The 20028-nt window shown below is 37.3% G+C and overlaps 1 protein-coding gene across 1 annotated transcript; it reads left to right on the forward strand.

The window, feature by feature from the left end:
* Positions 1-1983: 1983 nt before the first annotated feature.
* LOC124388401 (potassium voltage-gated channel subfamily A member 2) lies at positions 1984-9374 on the forward strand. Its single transcript, XM_046853391.1, has 3 exons — positions 1984-2181; positions 2529-2871; positions 4399-9374. The coding sequence occupies exon 3, from the start codon at positions 4520-4522 to the stop codon at positions 5999-6001; it is 1482 nt and encodes a 493-aa protein (XP_046709347.1). The 5' UTR covers positions 1984-2181; positions 2529-2871; positions 4399-4519; the 3' UTR covers positions 6002-9374.
* The last annotated feature ends 10654 nt before the right edge of the window (positions 9375-20028 follow it).

The raw sequence follows: 20028 nt of genomic DNA on the forward strand, positions 1-20028 counted from the left end.
GACTTAACTAATGGATCCGTCAGGAAAGCTGCAAGCATGACACAGCGTATTGGGCTTAGTGCCATAATTTCCTTGGCCTGTGAGATGTCATCACAGTACTCTCGCCTCACACTGTCTAGATAAGGGTTCCTGGTGCCTGTCACCATAGTAACAAGGGGAGCACAATCCAATGACAGCAGTGACTGAATCAGTGTACCTGAGTTCTGTTTAAGCGTTTAGAGGATATAAGGCTTCCACTGAGACAAGAAAATAAAAATCTTTTGATTAATGTGTATTGAAACAGTAAAGTGTATAATTGCTTGTTTTCTGTTAAGTAGAAATTGGTAAATAACAGGATTTTAGCAATGTCCGTGGTGAATCCAATCTTTCACATGCAAAAGATGGAGGCACTATGAATAGGAAACTGTGCTACTTATTAGCATAGCCAAGCCACCTATAATTTAATGTTTTGGAACAGTGAAAGGAAACCAGGAAACCTGGTGTAAATCTACACAAAACATTAAGAACATGTTACACTCCATACAGACTGCAGCCCAAGCTCAGAATCAAACCAGGGGCCCTGTACTGTAGCAGTAAGGTGGCCAAGCTACCAAATGTATTCACCCAAAAATGATCAAGCATTAATTAGTTGCATGAATAAGACTTTTTTTTTTCATTTCAAAATGTTACAAATTAAAATTGACTTTTCAAAATAAATGCCTTTTTGTTGTAAAAAATAAATAAATCAAATTCTGCTTCACATTACACGAGTATAAATCCATATTGAAATCAACACATCCATAACCACAAACATTATACAATATATTGTTTGCACGTATTTTTTGGATTGGGTATAAGATGATGGTGAGCAAAGGACACTGCTTCGCTTCAGTGCACTTGCTACAGGTTGTGATATTGCAAGTGCTGCAGCAGTGGGTGGATAAGTGACCTTGAATATCTACTGGCTCCTGGCTGTGTGCCACTGTCTGCTCTAGTCTGCAAAGTCACTCAGACAAATCAATTTCATACTATTCTAGTTGGTCATTAGAAAATGCAACTAAATAAAAGCAAAAAAAAGATACCAGTACCCGCCAGGTGGTGGTACTTTGTTGATATAGATGTAGCAAGAATTTGCTTTATATTCAATAGTTTAATAAATAGTACACAAAAAGTAGGTGGGATGTAATCAAATGGGTGTTAAAAGGTGACAAATCCGAACTAAGCAAGTGTTAAGGACATTTCGATCTAATTAGCACATTTGTTTACGATCCTGCCAAAGTACATGCATTCCCCACATATTCAGAAATACTGTATAAATACAAGGCACTTTGTTCAAACTTAGATGCTAAATAATGGATCATCTGCTGAATGGAACTGAGGAATCTGGGCTTTATGTTAGTTATGTATGTGTGCGATGATAGATTGTGTTACAGATGATGTGTTCTCGCATTAAGACACATTTTTAAAAAACTCTGTTTAGTTGAGCTTCGGAACACACCACATTGTTAAACAGCTTCAGGATCCACCTGTACAATTCTTAGGTTGTGTGCATTTACAAATGTTCTCCAACTTGGGTTTTCTCCAGGTTTACTGTTGGGTTATTTTCAACTGTTGGAACTTTGGTGAGAAACATTAACTGTAATAAAAATTTAATGTGTTCATTTAATTTGATAAGATTTGATAAGAACTTTTAGAAGGACAGCTTTTGGGTGGGTTTTTGTTCATCTGGCAAATGTTTGTTCAATTTTCAACTTTAATGGCAAATGTGACTAAGCTCTAACACACTGCCACTTGTTCTGAGTTTGAAGCACATTGGCCTAGAAAGCATGCTCTTTTGCTAGGAGTTTCACTCGGTTTTTTTTAATGGGTTTAGTGAAGGGAGACGTTTCCCCTCACCTGGCAGGAGTGCAGTATCTCAGCATGTAAAACGCGTTCCCTTTAAAGCGGCCACTCTGCGCCAAACTGAGGAGTGGTACTGAGGCTCGTCCATCCGCGGTGCCGTAGTCTTTTTGGTATGCAGGGCATCACTCCTCTGCAGCTGCCGTTTAACGCTTTAACTAACTGACTAATTGGGATAACACCGAGTCGTCCTCTTGCAACGGAGACTAACAAATACATGCATATATACAGTACATACATACACACATATATACACACATATAAACCGCTGCGTTTCACCTGCAAGGCGACAGACACAAACAGGTAGGAAGCAGTGACTGATGTCTAAACCTCGTTACCTGTTTTTTTCTGACTTGTTCAGTTTTAAGCATTGTGTTGTGTGGATTTGTAGAGAATGTGTGAGCACTTAACCTGTTAGACCGCCAGATGGATCTTTTCTGCTTTGGATGAACAAACACATAAGGCACACTAATGAGTTTGCTCAGACAACTTAAGAATAGCCTGAAGTCTGACATCGTGTAACCTTCTGACTCTCAAGCTGCACCGTTTATAGCGATTCGGGATCTGTTGTTTCTCCACATGACCCGAGAGGAGACGCGATGCTCGCACGAGGCTGCTGGTGTTTAATGATGCTGCTGTCACTGTTGCAGGTCTCCGCTCTGTTGTGAGACCGCCGCGTGCACGCGTCGTTTCCAAGGATACTACGGGAAGCGCTTGTGGCTTGTTTGCCCCCCTCTTTTCTTTTCTGCGGTCCTTCGTTTTAAACAACCTGCCGGGAAGCTCAGGGGGCTCCAGAGGAGGCGAGGACACACCCAAGGTCTCTAGCTCCTCTTCTCCTTGTCTTCTTTCACGCCAGAAGAAAAAAGGATACAGCTAGCTTTACAGAAGATATTTGGCATCTCCATCGCACCGGTGCTCTCCTCACCGCGGGGACTCCCGGACACTTCCTGGCATCGAAGAGCGGTTTTCGGCGGGGGAAGTTTATTCCTAGAGGTAGAGTAAATCTGGACAGGATCCTGATTGGTATCGACTGGTCTTTAGAAAAATAGCACACAGCAAAACCCCACAGTGTAGACTGAATACTTGTAGTGCTTCAAGGAACAATGGTTACAAATAAACCATGTCAAAGATATTTCAGCTACAGTCAGTACTACATTGGGGGTTTTGCTATGAAGATTGCACAAGTCTTTGTCAAGGAAACAGGTCACATAGTGGGTTATAATAATGTTCTTTTCTCATTAGCATTATTTCGAGTTCAAGAAGGACGCAAGCCTTTATTTGTCACATGCAGCTCAGTGAAATTATTTTCTTTGCATATCCAGTGTTAGAAAGATGGGGTCTGATATGATACTGTACAGAACCCCTGGAGCAGAGAGGGTTAAGGGCCTTGCTTAAGGTAGTGATGGGGTTTAAATCCCCAACCTTCTAAGCATGAACCCAGAGCCTTATCCGTTGAGCTACCACTGCAAAACAGCATGATATAATTTTGTGCCTGAAGGGAGGGCGACATGGACTTCATGCAGAAAGATAAATAGGTAAAGCTTGCTCAAAACCAGACTGTGTATACTGCTTGTGTGGAGGTGAGAATGGTGGTCGGTCTGTCAAAGACATTGGCATATTTGCAATAATGCTATATTGAGATACAAAGTTTATGGTAGGACAGTGCACAGAGAATTAACCTGGGTAATAGACCATATCCATCATACGATTCTTGTTACATTACTTAACTCTTTCTTATGGATTTGACCAGGTGTAAATACTATATGTCATAGAGACAGGATGTAAATGTTTTCAGAATGCTATGTAGGTCGTAATATGTTCTCTCTTCATCATGAAGGTGATAATCTCACTGCTGAAAATGTATGCATTAACAGAGAATTGAAATTGAAAAAATTGCACAATGCACTCTAAAATGTAGTGACACCAGTGATGCAAAGTCAGGTTTAACCACCCTAGTCCTGGAGTTTCCCCCTGTCCTGCATTTTGTGCCTCAGTCTTTTGTATACATATTTCCCGCCAGTTTTTTTGCCCAACACAGCTGACTCAGCTAAGACTGTGATTTATTTTTTGCATGGTTGTCAGTGTGACTCACAGCAACTTATAATCATTATATTATAAAGTAATTTTTTCTACCCAGACTCATTAATCATGTTTTTTTTTTAAATAATGCTCACTGTGTAAACTGAAATCATTGTTATAGCAGTTTGGTAGACATGTTTCTTGCAACTAATTTTGTAGGAAAACACTGGGGAGATGAATCATGAAGCACATGTTTTCGTGTGGGAATGTAAATTCAGGAGAGATTCTTGTTGAATGTGATTTCAGAGTCCTCTTTGTATCTTATTTACTGAGTAAACATGAATGTGATGTATATATATATATATATATATATATATATATATATATATATATATATATATATATATATATATATATACATATATATGAGGCGAGAGTACTGTGATGACATGCAGTGTACAATTGAAGTATTCATATGCATCTCTGTCTGCTGTGTTTCAGTGAATCCATTGGGAACACACTGTGGTATTAAACCCCTCTTCTTGTTAGACATCACCCTCCATTTTCCTCGCACTGTGCTATCTATCTCAGGTGAAAAGTGCAGGCCTCACCCTCCTGCATAATGACAGTGGCAACAGGAGATCCCTCAGATGAGGCAGCAGCACACCCAGGCCACCCTCAGGACTATGACACTGAGGGAGAACAGGATTGCTGCGAAAGAGTTGTCATCAACATTTCAGGTCTCCGCTTTGAAACACAGTTAAAGACGCTTTCACAATTTCCTGAGACATTGCTTGGTGATCCAAAAAAGCGAATTCGATACTTTGACCCTTTAAGGAATGAATATTTCTTTGATAGAAACCGGCCAAGCTTTGATGCCATCCTTTACTACTACCAGTCCGGTGGAAGGTTACGGCGCCCTGTAAATGTGACTCTGGACATATTTTCAGAAGAAATTCGGTTTTATGAGCTTGGAGAGGAGGCTATTGAGATGTTCAGGGAGGATGAAGGGTTCATAAAGGAAGAGGAGAGGCCTTTGCCTGACAATGAATTTCAGAAGCAGGTCTGGTTGCTATTTGAGTATCCAGAAAGTTCAGGACCAGCAAGGATTATAGCCATTATATCTGTCATGGTGATTCTTATTTCAATAGTCAGCTTCTGTCTAGAGACTCTGCCTATATTCCGAACTGATGACGAGGATATGCATAAAGTCCAAACATATAATACTAACTCTACCACAAAATATGTGTCCACCTCCTTCACTGACCCGTTCTTCATCCTGGAGACACTTTGCATAATCTGGTTCTCCTTTGAGTTCCTGGTGCGGTTCTTTGCCTGCCCAAGTAAAGCTAGCTTCTTTGTGAATATAATGAATATGATTGATGTGGTGGCTATTATCCCCTACTTTATTACACTAGGAACAGAACTGGCAGAGAAAGCAGAAGATGGGCAGCAAGGGCAACAGGCAATGTCATTAGCTATTTTGCGAGTCATCAGACTAGTAAGGGTCTTTAGAATCTTTAAGCTTTCACGCCATTCAAAGGGACTCCAGATTCTTGGGCAAACTCTGAAGGCCAGTATGAGAGAACTTGGGTTGCTCATCTTCTTTCTCTTTATTGGAGTCATCCTCTTCTCCAGTGCTGTCTACTTTGCTGAAGCAGATGAACCTGAGTCCCAGTTCTACAGTATCCCAGATGCCTTCTGGTGGGCTGTGGTTTCTATGACGACTGTTGGCTATGGAGATATGGTACCCACTACTATAGGTGGAAAGATTGTTGGTTCTCTTTGTGCCATTGCTGGAGTGTTGACAATTGCCTTGCCAGTGCCTGTCATTGTATCAAATTTCAACTACTTCTACCACCGTGAAACAGAGGGTGAGGAGCAAGCCCAATATCTGCAAGTTAACACCCCCAAAGCCGATTCCCAAGAAGAACTGAAAGGAAGTCAAAGTGGTTCTACCCTTAGCAAATCTGAATATATGGAGATTCAAGAAGCAGTGAACAACAGCAATGAGGACTTCCAGGGGGAGGATCACAAAAAAGGCAATTGCACTTTGGCCAACACAAACTATGTGAATATCAAAAAAATGCTGACTGATGTATAATCAACTGATGTTGCATTATTGGATAATTACAAATGACTGTGAAAGAGATGGCAGCCTTAGTCTGCAAGATTTCTGAGGCTTTAAAGTTTTAAAGGATTATAGAGGATCACGATAAGGCAAAACCTCTGCTACTGATATGAAATTTTCTGTTTTGCTCAGAAATTTCAGGATCAGCCCAGCCCTCTATGTAAGGTTGTCTACATATTCAAACGTTCATCTGTGCATGCAATTACCTTTCATCTTCATGACTCTCACTAAAAAAATCTAACTTTCTGTAGCAGAAGAAACTGTACAACCTAGAGGAGGATGAAGAAACAACCTAAGTAAATGGGTTATCGTCTACAACGTGTATACGCTATCAACATGTATCAAGTCCTCAAAGTTCAGCTACATCTTTTTGCTTCTCCAAAGAAAATATTCTTGTGCTTCTCCTGCTGTAAGGAAAGCAAGGCCTCATGGGGAGTGTAATAATAATGATATAAGCTTATGAGAAGAAAACCTTCCTCCATTGTTGCTGCTGCTTATAATAGATGTCTAATAGGAGTAATACTTAAACATGATAAACACGATAAACTCAGATTCAATTAGCTCAAAGCATTTAAAACAGTTTTTAAGACCATCGTCTCCCCAGTAGCCTATATATGTATGGACAACACTAACATCTATACTCTCATGAAAGCATTTACTGCAAAGACTTTCAAGACAGACTGAAAGTTTCTGTGCCATATTTTATGTCCACATCAATGCAATTAATCACATTTGTGCAGCATGTATGTTTATCATCTTTTTAATATCATACAGACCAGATTATGCTGTTGTTTGCTGACCAATTTTGGGTTAAGGCCAGCTACATGATTTGGTACAGAAAACAGTGACACTGACCAAAACTCACACCAATTAGAAGAATTATTTTATTCAAACAGATCCCAAAATCTCTGAATATCCTTAGAACACAAGTTGCCTGTACCAATGATATTGTAGCAACATTTAATGTGACAGTGATGTGATTATGGAACATGTTACATATGTACCACAGAAACAAGCAGCTCAAGTTGTGTTGTAGTTCAGCATTTTGATCATTTCCTTACTTTTCTAAGATAATGATTGATATTCAATTTACTTGGGAAGTAAACAAGCCATATCTAACTAACACTGTAATAAAACACAACATATATTTAGCCAGTGAATATAGCAAATTGCTAGCATTAACAACATATAAAAAATATTTTATTATAATCACAATATGAATTATTTTATGCAGTGAATTTAATTGTTCCATTTATATGGAGAGGCTCTAGAAAGAACTTTAGATATACAGTTGGGTTCAAAATTCTGAAACTGTATTAAAAAAATCAAATGATATTGAATTCTATATCTTATATTTACTTTTCAGGATTTTGCAATATTTCCATTTAAATGTAGGTCATTTTGCGATAGTAACACCAATGGGACTGTAATAGTTCTGAAATGTATCATCAGGTTTTATGCAAACTGGACTCTATGCCAGTAAAAGTGCACACTGGTATTAAAAGAAAATTGGGACAAATCAAATACTAAACTGAATCTGATATTCGTGTAGTCTCAGAATGTTTTATTCCACTGTATGTCTAAAGTCTATTGTGTATATGGTAGCTAATATAAAATAATGGGCATGAACACAGTGCAGCTTTTAGGTTTTGTTTTATTTTTGTTTTTGTTTTGTTATGTTTTATTTGTCTTTGGATTCAAAGGCAATGGGATGCACATAGTGACCTTTAGGTAGTTGGCAGAGCCACAGAACATGACTAGAATGACTTAACAGTACATTGCAGTAGCTGCATCGTCACGTTCCTGATAGCATCAGTTGACCTTCCTAAAGAATCAGGTTTACTTCTCTCATGACAAGGAAAGGACTATAAATCAATACATTATATTATAGCGTAATGGATATCAATGATATTGAGAGCACCACAAAGCTGTATAACTTTCAAATCGGTCATACTGAGGTCATACTGCAGTAGCCTGAGCTTTTTTTTCCTGAGGCCAGTAGCTCTTTTACTTTCTTCTATGGGTCTTACAATGGTAGCTAGTGCAGTATGTATTAGAAGTGTAGAAGCATTTTTGGTCATTCAAACTTCCAAATTGGCATTTAAGATTGTTTAACCAAAGCATTGAACTTCAATTAGTTTTTGTTTTTTTAACTCTTTTGCTTTTATCTTCTATTGTTTGGCAGGAAATAATGAAAGTGAAATGTTTTATTGTGTAGCAATCATCATGCACAGTGCATGTTTTTTTTAGTTTTTAATTTTTTATTTCTGAAACAGACTGTATTTGCTGACACTTGTGTAGAGAAGGAAGAATTCCTCACAGCTATTAGCTTTCAGCTTTGTTCTAGCTGAGGCTTGAAGTGCATTCCTTGAAAGTTCATATTTTGGTCATTTTGGTCATTTGCATTTAAGACCTTATGTGGCTGTTTAAAAAAAACAGAAAAAAAAACAAAATAACAGGTGTATGCACATTGTACATGGCCAGTCAGATTAATATATAATAACTTAAATGCAACAGACAGTGAGCTTTATTCTATGCATAGAAAAGTACACAGAAAGAATGTATCGTCCCATTTCCTGCACACTTGCACTGTTTTTTTTTGTGTTTATTTTATTTCATTTTCACTGGCAAGCATCATATGTGTGACCTGAAAATGAAAGAGAATGTATGCCTGTGAATAATTTGTTTCTCATTGTATATTTAGCACTTTTAAAAGGCAGATTTACAAACCACTGCCATCATATTGATTGCAGGTATTGTGTTTGTTTGTTTGTTTGTTTTTTATATTGGAGCACCAAATGTCTTAATTTTTCTTTTATATATATCTTATTATCATTCCATTGCCTAAGACTGGAAGGATGCAAACGGTCATGTCTTATTCTATTCTATTCTATCTTTACTGAGATATGTAAGTGCAATATATTAGCTCAACTCGGTTCCTTAACTACTGTAGCCAATGAGATTTGCTTCATCATGTAACATTTGCTTCATCAGCAGACCAAACAAAAAATCGGTATAAAAATGATTATGAATATTTAAGATTTTGACCGAAGATCAATTAAGAATTGTCTTTGATTGAAAACACACTCCCCATTCATATATCTTTCTGATGAAGCTCATTGTATTTCAGCTGCTTTCATTAAGATCATGTTTTATTAGAGCCTGATGGAACTGGCAACGTTAAAAAATGGATCTCATTACTCAATTATGCAAACCTGTTTTTGTGTGTTGAGCATGAATCGTGTCTCTGTGTATCAATGCGCTACTGCTTGGGGAGTTACAATCATCTTAGAGCTTTACAACTGCAGTCCAGGTTTAAATAAAGCAGATTTGGGGCAGATTGCTATTGCACGCACACACACACACACACACACACACACACACACACACACACATATATATATATATATATATATATATATATATATATATATATATATATATATAGTCTGCAGAGTTCTGTGCAAAATCTGTTATATGTTATCCAGCCATTTTCAGTTTACCTGATGATGCTAAAGATAAGTGCTTTCAAGGACTTAAGTGACATGTAACTTACACCTTTCATCCTTCATATCAATGAAGCCTAGCAACTACAGTATGCTGTAGATTGTATACATTTGTTTTTTTCAATTTAAAAAACATTTACAACAAAACAAATATGGAAAATAACATAAGGAGCATGGAGGGAAGTTCAGCACATTGTTTGGTTCCGAATGAGATGCACTTTAATAGTACAATAAGGAGACAATCTAATGATTGAGACTAAGCATAGAACCGTTCCAAATGTCAACTCATGTCTTAATGCTACAATAATAATGAAAATGAAGAAGCAATCTTAAACCTGTGTTTGGATTTTACTTCTCTATGTTTTCTGTGTTCTGTGTTCTCTCTCTCTCTGTGTGTGTGTGTGTGTGTGTGTGTGTGTGTGTGTGTGTGTGTGTGTGTGTGTGTGTGTGTGTGTGTGTTATTAGGCGAAGAAGCATTTCATGACTTCACCACTTCATAGAACAGCGAAACAATCAGGACAGCTTTTGCTTATGTTAATTATCATTAGTCAGTTTAATTGCATGCTTTGTAGCAGTTCTACAGTAGAAAAACAAATTAGAAGCTATTTCTTTTTGCACCATTTTTCTCTTGTGTTCAGCATCCTGTATGTTCCTGTGTAAGTCTATTAGGCAGAAAACAGCATGAGCTATAAATAGACAATGATGAAGGAAAAAAGAAAAAGATAGAAAAATAAGGAATCTATTTTTCTCTTTTGAGCATGAAAGAACTAGAGGGTGGTTTTGGAAGATACGTTTTGAGCAAGTGTTGGGGGGTTGACAGAATATTCACAGGAGACAGAAATAGATTAAACAGTGAGACAGGAGGAGGGAGGTGAAGAATAGAAGATGACACCTTCATCATCAGGAAGTGTGTGCACAGTATTCATTTTGTTCACCAGTTAATGTTCTCGTCTTCATGGAATTTTTAGAATTTGTTTAGATCCATTAGTATAAGCAGACATTTGGTTTCTTTTTTATTGATTATTTTTAACATGGCTTATGAGATGAGGTCATGAAATGATAGAGGATCTAAGCAAGTGGTAGGGTTTTAATCCTACCTTTTAATCCTTTTTACCATCCATAAAAGCTCTTCTTTTTATACTACATACAAATGTACTGAGATATGTACATGGCTGGATTAATTTCCACTATATTCTCCCAGACGTCTCTTAGAAGATGCAGGTGAAACGCTGATACTTAAGAAAAGTAACACCGATTAGTTCATCTTTATTGCCCCCTAGAGGTGTTCTACAGTATCACGTACTCTATATACCAACACAAGCGCGCTCCATGCAGCAATGCACCTGAACCAACTGACTAAACAGCACTAAATGCCTGGTACGAATGCACTGGGAAACCGAATAGCAAAAGTCGCATTGCACTTAAGTCTGGATTGGGAAATACTGCAGCACTGGGAGGATTTCATTAAAAATGCACTTCTATTTTTAGAAAATAGTATGTCTAATAGCGGAGACTGATGCATACATTCAATTAAGCCTAATGAGAATGTTCTCTACTAGCAGAATACATATTATAGAGCTTAATAGGCATCACGTGCGCCCTGTACTATAAATAAAGTAATACAGTATAGATGTACTGCGCCGTAGCAGAGATGCATGACAGGAAAAGCTGCAGAGAGTCTTAAAATAGCCCTCGTTAATAAATCTTTCAGCACTGTCCATAAAACCAGCTCTGGCATCTTACTTAGCACAATCATGAAGATGGTATTACACTGAAAGGAATACAGTGGCTAGAAATAACAGGTTTTTATTGCCTGAGAGCTCATGTGTAAAAGTATACACATTAAAGTATAACCTGGCCAACCCTGGCTGGACAGGAGAGATACAGATGGGGAGTTTCACAGAGGTGTAAATTGGTGTTAAATTAGAATGGATAGATAAAAAGGATTGCTGCTGACAGATTGATGTATTGAGAGAGAGAGAGAGAGAGAGAGAGAGAGAGAGAGATTGTGAATTGGTGTGATTAACATTAACATTGGTGTGATTAACAAAACAAATCTGCAAAATGTTGCCATCGCTTACTTATCACAAAAGTTCATACTTTAATATACATTATAAATCATTGCAACAAAATAAATTGCTATAACTTTTTTTTTTTTTTAAAAAAGCAATGAAATAGCTTTCATCAAAATACATTTTACCTGCTGAACTGAAGGTGTACAACCTCTTTTCTCCACCAGGTGTGCTAATTTTGCAGCTGTTCTGCATCTCAGTTTGGCTTTCTGTACAGTGCACTTTACATGTGCAGCTGTAAGAATGCTCATCGGGGCTGGAGTGAGTAATGAGATCAAATGTATTACCAAGCAGATGTCATAAGGATTAAGGATTTGAAGGACAAAAGATTTACCACTACGCAAATGTGTAATACTATATAGCTTTAATTTACGTACGTTTACACTGGAACTCTATTCGTAATGTATTTATAAACCACTGAATACAGTATAATGTTCATAAACAGTAAGTTATTATTGATATAAAGTAACACGCAAACTATCACATACCTGCCACCTCCTATAAACCTCAGCCTATGACCTCATCACATGAACTCCATTTATACTCTCTTCCCACACACAGTCACCAGACTACATAACACTTTTGTTTACAGTCACACTAATATATTTTAATAACCTGGGATGATCAATCTATCAATCTATCTGCCTGCTTCACACTGATCTAGTCTTGTCCATGCCTGTTTTGTTGATCATCTCTCAGTATTTTCCAGCCATTTTGTTTGTGAAGTACAGATTTAAAAAGTATGATGTGTAGTTATATGATTTATATACAGTCTGCTTCTTGGTATGTAGACTCAAATAGTAGTCAAATAGACTACTAGCATTCAGTGCTATGACCATTATAAATGTAGTGAAAGGACCAGCAGTAATACAAAGAAATTCTGTCAACAACACCATTGCGTGCAACCTGGCTATACATATTTAGACTTTTGACTCTGAATTAACATGTATTTGCATCATGACTCAGAAAGAGAAAGAGAATGCGTAAGCATGACACACAGAGACTATAAAAGACAATATTGCCTGCCTCCAAATCATGTATGACCAATAAGCAAGCAAAAGCTAGCTCAATGCTTAAAAGCATTGTTTTGATGTTGTATAAATAATTAATAAATTAGTTATTCAAATTATATAAAACATCTATTTGTTTCTCTAACTGTAGACAATATAACCTTCATGTAACAATGCACAACACACAAAGTAAAACAAATAATGATAAAGTGCTTGTGTAAGTAAATTGAGCTGCATAAAAATCAATACTTCATTTTATTACCTCCTCGGCTATTCAGCTTTATCGATCTTGAGGCAGACAGCTTAGGTTAAGTCCATTTAGCTAAGGGGATAGGCAGATTACTGTCTAAAAACTTCAGAAACAGTAAAGTTTAAAAGACTACAAGCAAATTAAGTGAAAGATTAGTTACACAACATAGCCATAGACTTCCTGTGTTAAACAATTTAAACTAAAAACTTTAACATTAAAATATCTAAATATTTTGATTTGTTAAAAATTATTACAGCTTTTTTTTTGTTATCTTTTGTAAATGAAATATCTGTGCATGCATAAAAAGTGTTAGTAACAAAAGATATTTTACTGGTGCTTCTAGCAGCAACAGTTGCTGTGAAAAATTGTGCCTAAGATTATTAGCCCATTTTTACGGGCTGGAAATAGCACATCAGCACGAAGAATAAATAGGATCTCTGAACCATCTTTCATACTTGACTTTGTTTGTCCAATAGGCACAGCATGGGTGTCCACAGCCTGTGGTGTTTTGTTGGATCGTAGGTTAGGCAGATGGTCTCACAGTGGGAGACGGGGATGGAGGTGGAGAGGTTGAAGGGTGAGTGCCTGTGAGAGGTGCTGTGGGATAGGCTGTGCAGCCTGGAACACTAATGAAGAACTGCAGGGGAGGGGTGGTGCCACCAGGCTTTAAAGAGGTCTAGAGTCTAGAGGGTGTGTTTGTGTTGGCTGCACTATGGCAGCATTTGCACATTATTTTGAACAGAACACCTCAAATAAAGGTGAAACATAAAGGAAAACATTTCACAACAATATCTTTTTCATTTGACAGATGCAATGACCTGCAATTTATAACCATAAAACTATTCAAACTTATAGTTTTATATTACACAAAGTATAAATATATAAACATTTAGTCTCATACTTACATATTAAAATTCACAGATGTTTGATTGGGTTAAGATCTGAAAACTACAAAAGTCACAGCAAATGGCTTTTATACTAAATCTTATACTGAATCCTTGTTCCTTGTGGATGGGGAACTCCCATCAGGATAAAATGCTCCTTCATAGGACAAAAGTGATCAGTCAGAAGAACTGTGTATTGATTTGTAGTGGTGACTCTTCCCACTTAGGGGACAAACTCAAACCATGCCGACAATGCAGCCAATGCAGTTACATTTGAAACCTTGTTTTCACATTGATTCCTTTGTTAGGAACACTAGCACATTCATGCAATTGTCCAATCAGCCAATCATGAGCTTGCAGTGTATTTCAGAACACCATGCGGTCAAGTTAATGTTCACATTCAACATCAGCATGTGATCTTTGTGACTCTGACCTTGGCATGTTTATTGGTGTCATGAGGTGGGTTGAGTATTTCAGAACTTCTGGGATTTATACACACAACAAATTATTCATTACACAGTGGTGTGAGTTGGCTGGATGGTAGGGTTTTTGTGGGGTCATGACACCCAGTGAGTGGTGATTTAAAAAGCAGAAATGACTTGTTAATGAGAAAAATCAGAAAAAAACTGGTTTGAGCCAACATAAAGTCTAACTCAAAAAACTTAAATAAATTCCTTGCAACCACGGAGAGCACAAAAGCATCTTGAAACAAATAGTACATGGGGTGCCACTACTGTCAGCCATAAATAGACATATGAGGCTAAGCAGGCACAATCTCACCAAAACTGGACTGCAAACAGAGGAGGTGATTACATAAAGGTTTTGCTTTTGCATGGTTTTTATCCATTGCACTGCTGTCACCTGATTAGTTGTGTGGATGATTGTAAGAATGTATAAGGATGCAGGTACTTCTATTAAAATCGCCAGTGAGTGTATATACTGAAGGCAGGATGCCAGTTTACCACATAAACATACCACTTTTACACATTCATTCACACCTAGATAATTTATATTTCAAATTGGGCACTAGGGGGTTCTAAGGCTACAATGATTTTCACTTTTTGTCACCTTGTTGTCCCTTATATATTTTTTTTATTTGTTTAAACTTATTGTAGATTTATTTGCCAGGTTAATACTTATTTAAGGATGCAAAAATGGCAGTTTGGTGGTGCTGGGACCTCAACACATTATAAAAACCCTTATATAAATAAATAAATAAATAAATAAATACCCTTCTATACTGTAACACAATGCCTTAATCTCTGACCCACCACAACTAGTTCAAGCAGCTTGTACTGATTCAACCACTTCTACCTCTGAGCTGACTCTAGACTGCACAGATTGGATGTGAGCTAGTTGTGATGGCTCAGTGAATAAGGCATTGAGCTGAAGCAGAACATGTGTTCAAATCCAAATACTGCCAAAATACCTTCACTTGGTCCATGAACACCATCCTGAACCATCAGCCAAATGAGAAAACAGTTGTTTACAGTAAATTGTACAATGTACACTCCTTTACTATTAACCCAAAATGGCAGGGAAATGAGAGTATATTTTTTAAGCATTATTTTACAGTGAAGCTCATCTATGTTGGATTATTCATGTTTTCCATCCAAAAACATGCAGGTATGTAAATTGGCTATGCTACATTGCCCCTCCACATGAATGAGCATGTGAATGTGTACCTCTCTCACACCCAGAAATTACCAGATTCATGATGACTCTGACAAGAATACAGCAATTATACACAGTGATGAACATACCGACAGATTTACATCGAGATATACTACATATAGACATATCTGTATGAATATTTACACATATACACACATTATAATGGCATGAGACTTTATATATCAACAGAATCCTACATCAACAAATCAATAGGGCTATCTTTATTGTAATAAGTTGATACTCTTGGTCTTTGAAGGGAGTGGACCATTAAAAGCCTGCAAAGCAATCTTATTAATTGAAGTGATGCTGCAGTGTGTCTGTAGCCAGCTTCTCTTTGCTTAATGAAGAACAAGTTTGGCTGTTCATCAAAGCCTCACCACAAACTGTCCCTCTAGTCTGGCTATATTTCATTCAGTGTGTAATGAGTGTTCATCTAGAAGTGGACAAACCCAACTTTGTTCTTTGTTCTGTTTACATTCATTTTATGGTTCATTTACAGATCTGTAATGAAACACACACACACACACACACACACACACACACACACACACACACACACACACACACACACACACACACACACACACACACACACACACACACACACACACACACACACACACACACTCTCTCACACACACACACACACACACACACACACACACACACACACTCTCACACACACACACACACACACACACACACACACACACACACACACACACACACACACACACACATCCTCCTTTTAAATTCAATTGTGCTTAATAATTGTACATTCGTTTTAATACAATATAATAAGCCTAAACAATACTTGGCATACTGGAGATGTCACAAGCTGCTATTAAATTAAAACTAAAAACACATCTCTTCAGTAAACAAGTAAACTAGTGTGATATTAGATATTCTTAGCCCATGGCCTATTTTTGCCAGCATGAGGCTATACTTTATAATAAATACTTCACTTCCACTTCTGTGAGTAAGAGCTTCTAAATGTGGTAAATGTTTAAGGAATTTAATAGTGACATGGTTTTCAATAAGAAAGCATGTTTCCAGAAGTATGTTTACACAGCTGCCCTGACTAACAGAAAAAAACTTTCATAATCACTATAATTATTAAATAAAAATGAATTCACTCTACTTACTTTAAAAATTAAAATATATTTTTTTGAATAAGCATCCTGTATTTATTATATTATTTTTATACAGCAGGTGCAATTCCAAAGAAAAGTTAGGTGCAGCTATGATGTAGCTTGTTATTAATGGCCTTACATTTTTTTTCTTTTATGCAACACTTTTGTAAGTGGCTCTTTGGATGAACTCCAGAAGTAATGTCACGATGCTAGTTATGAGAGCACACATGAGAAAAGCCAAGCTGGATCTTAGATCAGAGTTCCTAGATCAGTGGTGAAATCAGCAGTTATTATTTTCCATGACAGTGTATCTCCAGATATCTGTTGCATGCTACTATTTGGGGTACTATAGGGTTTATGACAAATGTTACTTTAAAAAAAAGTACTCACCATAACATTTAAGGGAAGTACATTGTTTTACACGGTGGCCACAAAAAAATACTAGCTGCCAGATGTAAATTTTTGTCCTATAATGGCATAAAGCAACAAATGTATTTAAATATTGATTAAAAGTTCATATTTAATAAAAAAGCAAGAAAGAGGGAAGTGTGATTATGCTTTCCAGAATAACAACAATGATATAATTATAGATCATTAGCAAGGATGAAATGCAGAAGATTAAATACATAAAATGTTAAAAATCCAGTTTTTTTATATATGCAATTAGCCTATGAGCCAAAGACTGCCAACATCGGAAAAGTGACAGGGTGATTTACTTATTTCTTCTGTTTGGAACAATTTGTTAGTTGTGATTTTTATATCTTTTATATTTATATCACATGATATAAAGTGTTGTTCTATTCAATAAAGACAGCATGTTATTACTAATAAATGACAAGCACTTTCTTATTAACTATTAATTTAATATGAGTTATCTCCTGACAACTCACTTTCTATGATAAATAAAATTATGTCTCAAATTGCACTTTCATGAGTTAATACAGCCTATCACTGTCCTGATATTTACATCAGGTTTTATAAAATACATATTATTAACATAAGCTGCCATTACAGTTTTTCTCAATTGCTAAAACACTAAACCCTATTGTCTGAACCAAATGCTCAGTTGCCTGAACCCACTGATTGAATCAATCTCTCTTTTGGCAAAACCATAAGCACTTTTCACCTGTTTAGACACAACTTGCCAACACATTTTCATTGTGATGCACCCGTGCTGCATAATGGTGAGCACAGGTGACAAAAGTCAAACACAATTAAAGCACAAGTGTCACCACTTAAACACAACAATTCAAAATGGATCACACTTGTGGCTAATGATTTGAGGGAACATATACAGTAAGCCAGTTCAGGGAGCACTGGTTTGTGAGACCCTACAATGGATAGAAATCTGAGAGGAAAAGTTTGTGTGAGAAGAGGTCGAGGTGGTCAGCGAAGACAAAGAACAGTAATATCTGATGAAATCAAAGCTACTGTGATTGACCATGTTCTTGTCCATGGTATGAACATGAGGGAGGCTGGACAAAGGGTACAACCAAACATCAGTAGATTTACTGTTTCCACCATAATCTGAAGATTTTGAGAAGAGAACAGGTAATTACCTATTTTTGACATTATAGTACAGTATGTAAATGTTGACAGCAATTACTGTATGACATACTATATACTGTACCACAGTATACTGTAAGTAAATATATGTTTCATTACATCACTGTACCAATGTACTGTAGTATTGTCATGGAGGGTTGATCTAACTGTTTGTAGGCCTAGTATTCAATGTACATTTTTTGTAACTCCATGTTCTCTTTTTGTAGAATTGAAAGACTGCCACATGGGGGTGGGAGGACAGGTATGTTCTCCCCACACTAAGAGATATGGTCCATGAGAACAATGCCATTAAACTGAGTGAAATTCAGCAGAAGATCATTGAGGACCATGTACATTTTGAGGGTATCAACAGTGTCAGCCTCTCTACTGTTGATCGTGTCTTCAGGCGCAACAGACTGCGCATGAAACAGCTATACTAAGTGCCCTTTGATCACAACTAAGACTCAGAGTAAAGGAGCAAAGATTCCAGTATGTACAGGTTGGCATATATCCAGACACATTCAATGTTGATTACTCTAAGTAGTGATTTACTGTAGTGGCCTAAATCACTTTTTCCGTATTACTTACAAACGTTCTTCAACTGGATGTAATGGAAAGACCCCATGAATACGTGTACATGAATGAGGCTGGGTTTAATCTCACCAAAAGGAGAAGGAGAGGCCGTAATGTGATTGGCCATCGGGCCATTGTTGGTGTTCCTGGGCAGTGTGGTGGCACATTATGTGCTGCCATCAGCAATCATGGGGTTGTCCACCATCATGCCAACCTGGGGCCCTACAACACTCACCAGCTCCTCATTTTCCTCAATCACACGTGAGATGCTCTGTTAGGGCAGCAGGATGAGCATCCCATCTATGTTGTTGTTTGGGACAATGTGAGTTTTCACAGAGCCCTCCAGGTTAGAGAGTGGTTCAATATAAACCAAGGTTTTATCAATCTTTGCCTTCCACCGTACTCCCCTTTCCTAAACACCATTGAGGAATTCTTCTCCTCATGGCGGTGGAAGGTATATGAAGGCCAACCTTACACCAGGGTACATCTCCTGCAAGCCATGGGATTTGCCTGTGGTGACATAGGTGTGGAGGCATGCCAAGCCTGGATACGGCATGCCAGGGGTTTTTTCCCCCGTTGCCTGGCCAGACAAAATGTGGCCTGTGATGTGGATGAAGTCCTGTGGCCTGACCCAGTACGGAGACATGATGCTGTGGCTGAGTAATGCACTTATTTGTATATTTTTGTACTTTATTTTTAAATGGGCTAACTGTACACAAGTGGCAAACGCATAAGATTTCTGTTTGTGTTTACAAGTGCTACGTGTAAATGCACAATATTTCTGTTTTGTCTTTTTGTACAAGTGCTAAATGCACAGGTTTTTTTGTTTTGCAACATGCATTTAGCCTACAGTGAACAATAAACATTTATTTAGCATTGTGTTTACTATTTTCCTACGTAGTGTTTAGTGACTGTTCCGTAGTTATTTTAAATTTGATTGACTCGGGGCACAATTTGACAACATAGTTCAGTTTTGAGCACAGATTGAACTGTTTTGAGGTGAAAGTTTGGTTTTGCAAGAAGAGTCTGAGGTTTTGTGAATGTAGCTTGAAAATTGGGTTTTGTGTTCACAGTTTAGAGAAAAGGAGATCAGCTTTTAAGAAATGTAAATCACACAATATATATTAAATAGCATGATTATGTTTATCTTGGCACAACATCGCTACACAACTTCATTTAACTAAAAGGACAAACTATGACAATGTTTGACATCTACCGTGTTTATAACATAGTAAAAGCAAGTCTTTACAAAACTTTGAATATAGTTTCTATTCTCTCTCCAGATGTTTCATAAAGCATTAATAACAAATATCCATCTGATACATTTTGCTATTTGAGCAGACCCTCTCATCC

This window comes from Silurus meridionalis, chromosome 1 (assembly GCF_014805685.1).
Source record: "Silurus meridionalis isolate SWU-2019-XX chromosome 1, ASM1480568v1, whole genome shotgun sequence".
Classification (NCBI taxonomy): Eukaryota; Metazoa; Chordata; class Actinopteri; order Siluriformes; family Siluridae; genus Silurus; species Silurus meridionalis.

Excerpts from the sequence above, each read along its gene's own strand:
- LOC124388401 (XM_046853391.1), top strand. The coding sequence starts at position 4,520 with ATGACAGTGGCAACAGGAGATCCCTCAGATGAGGCAGCAGCACACCCA.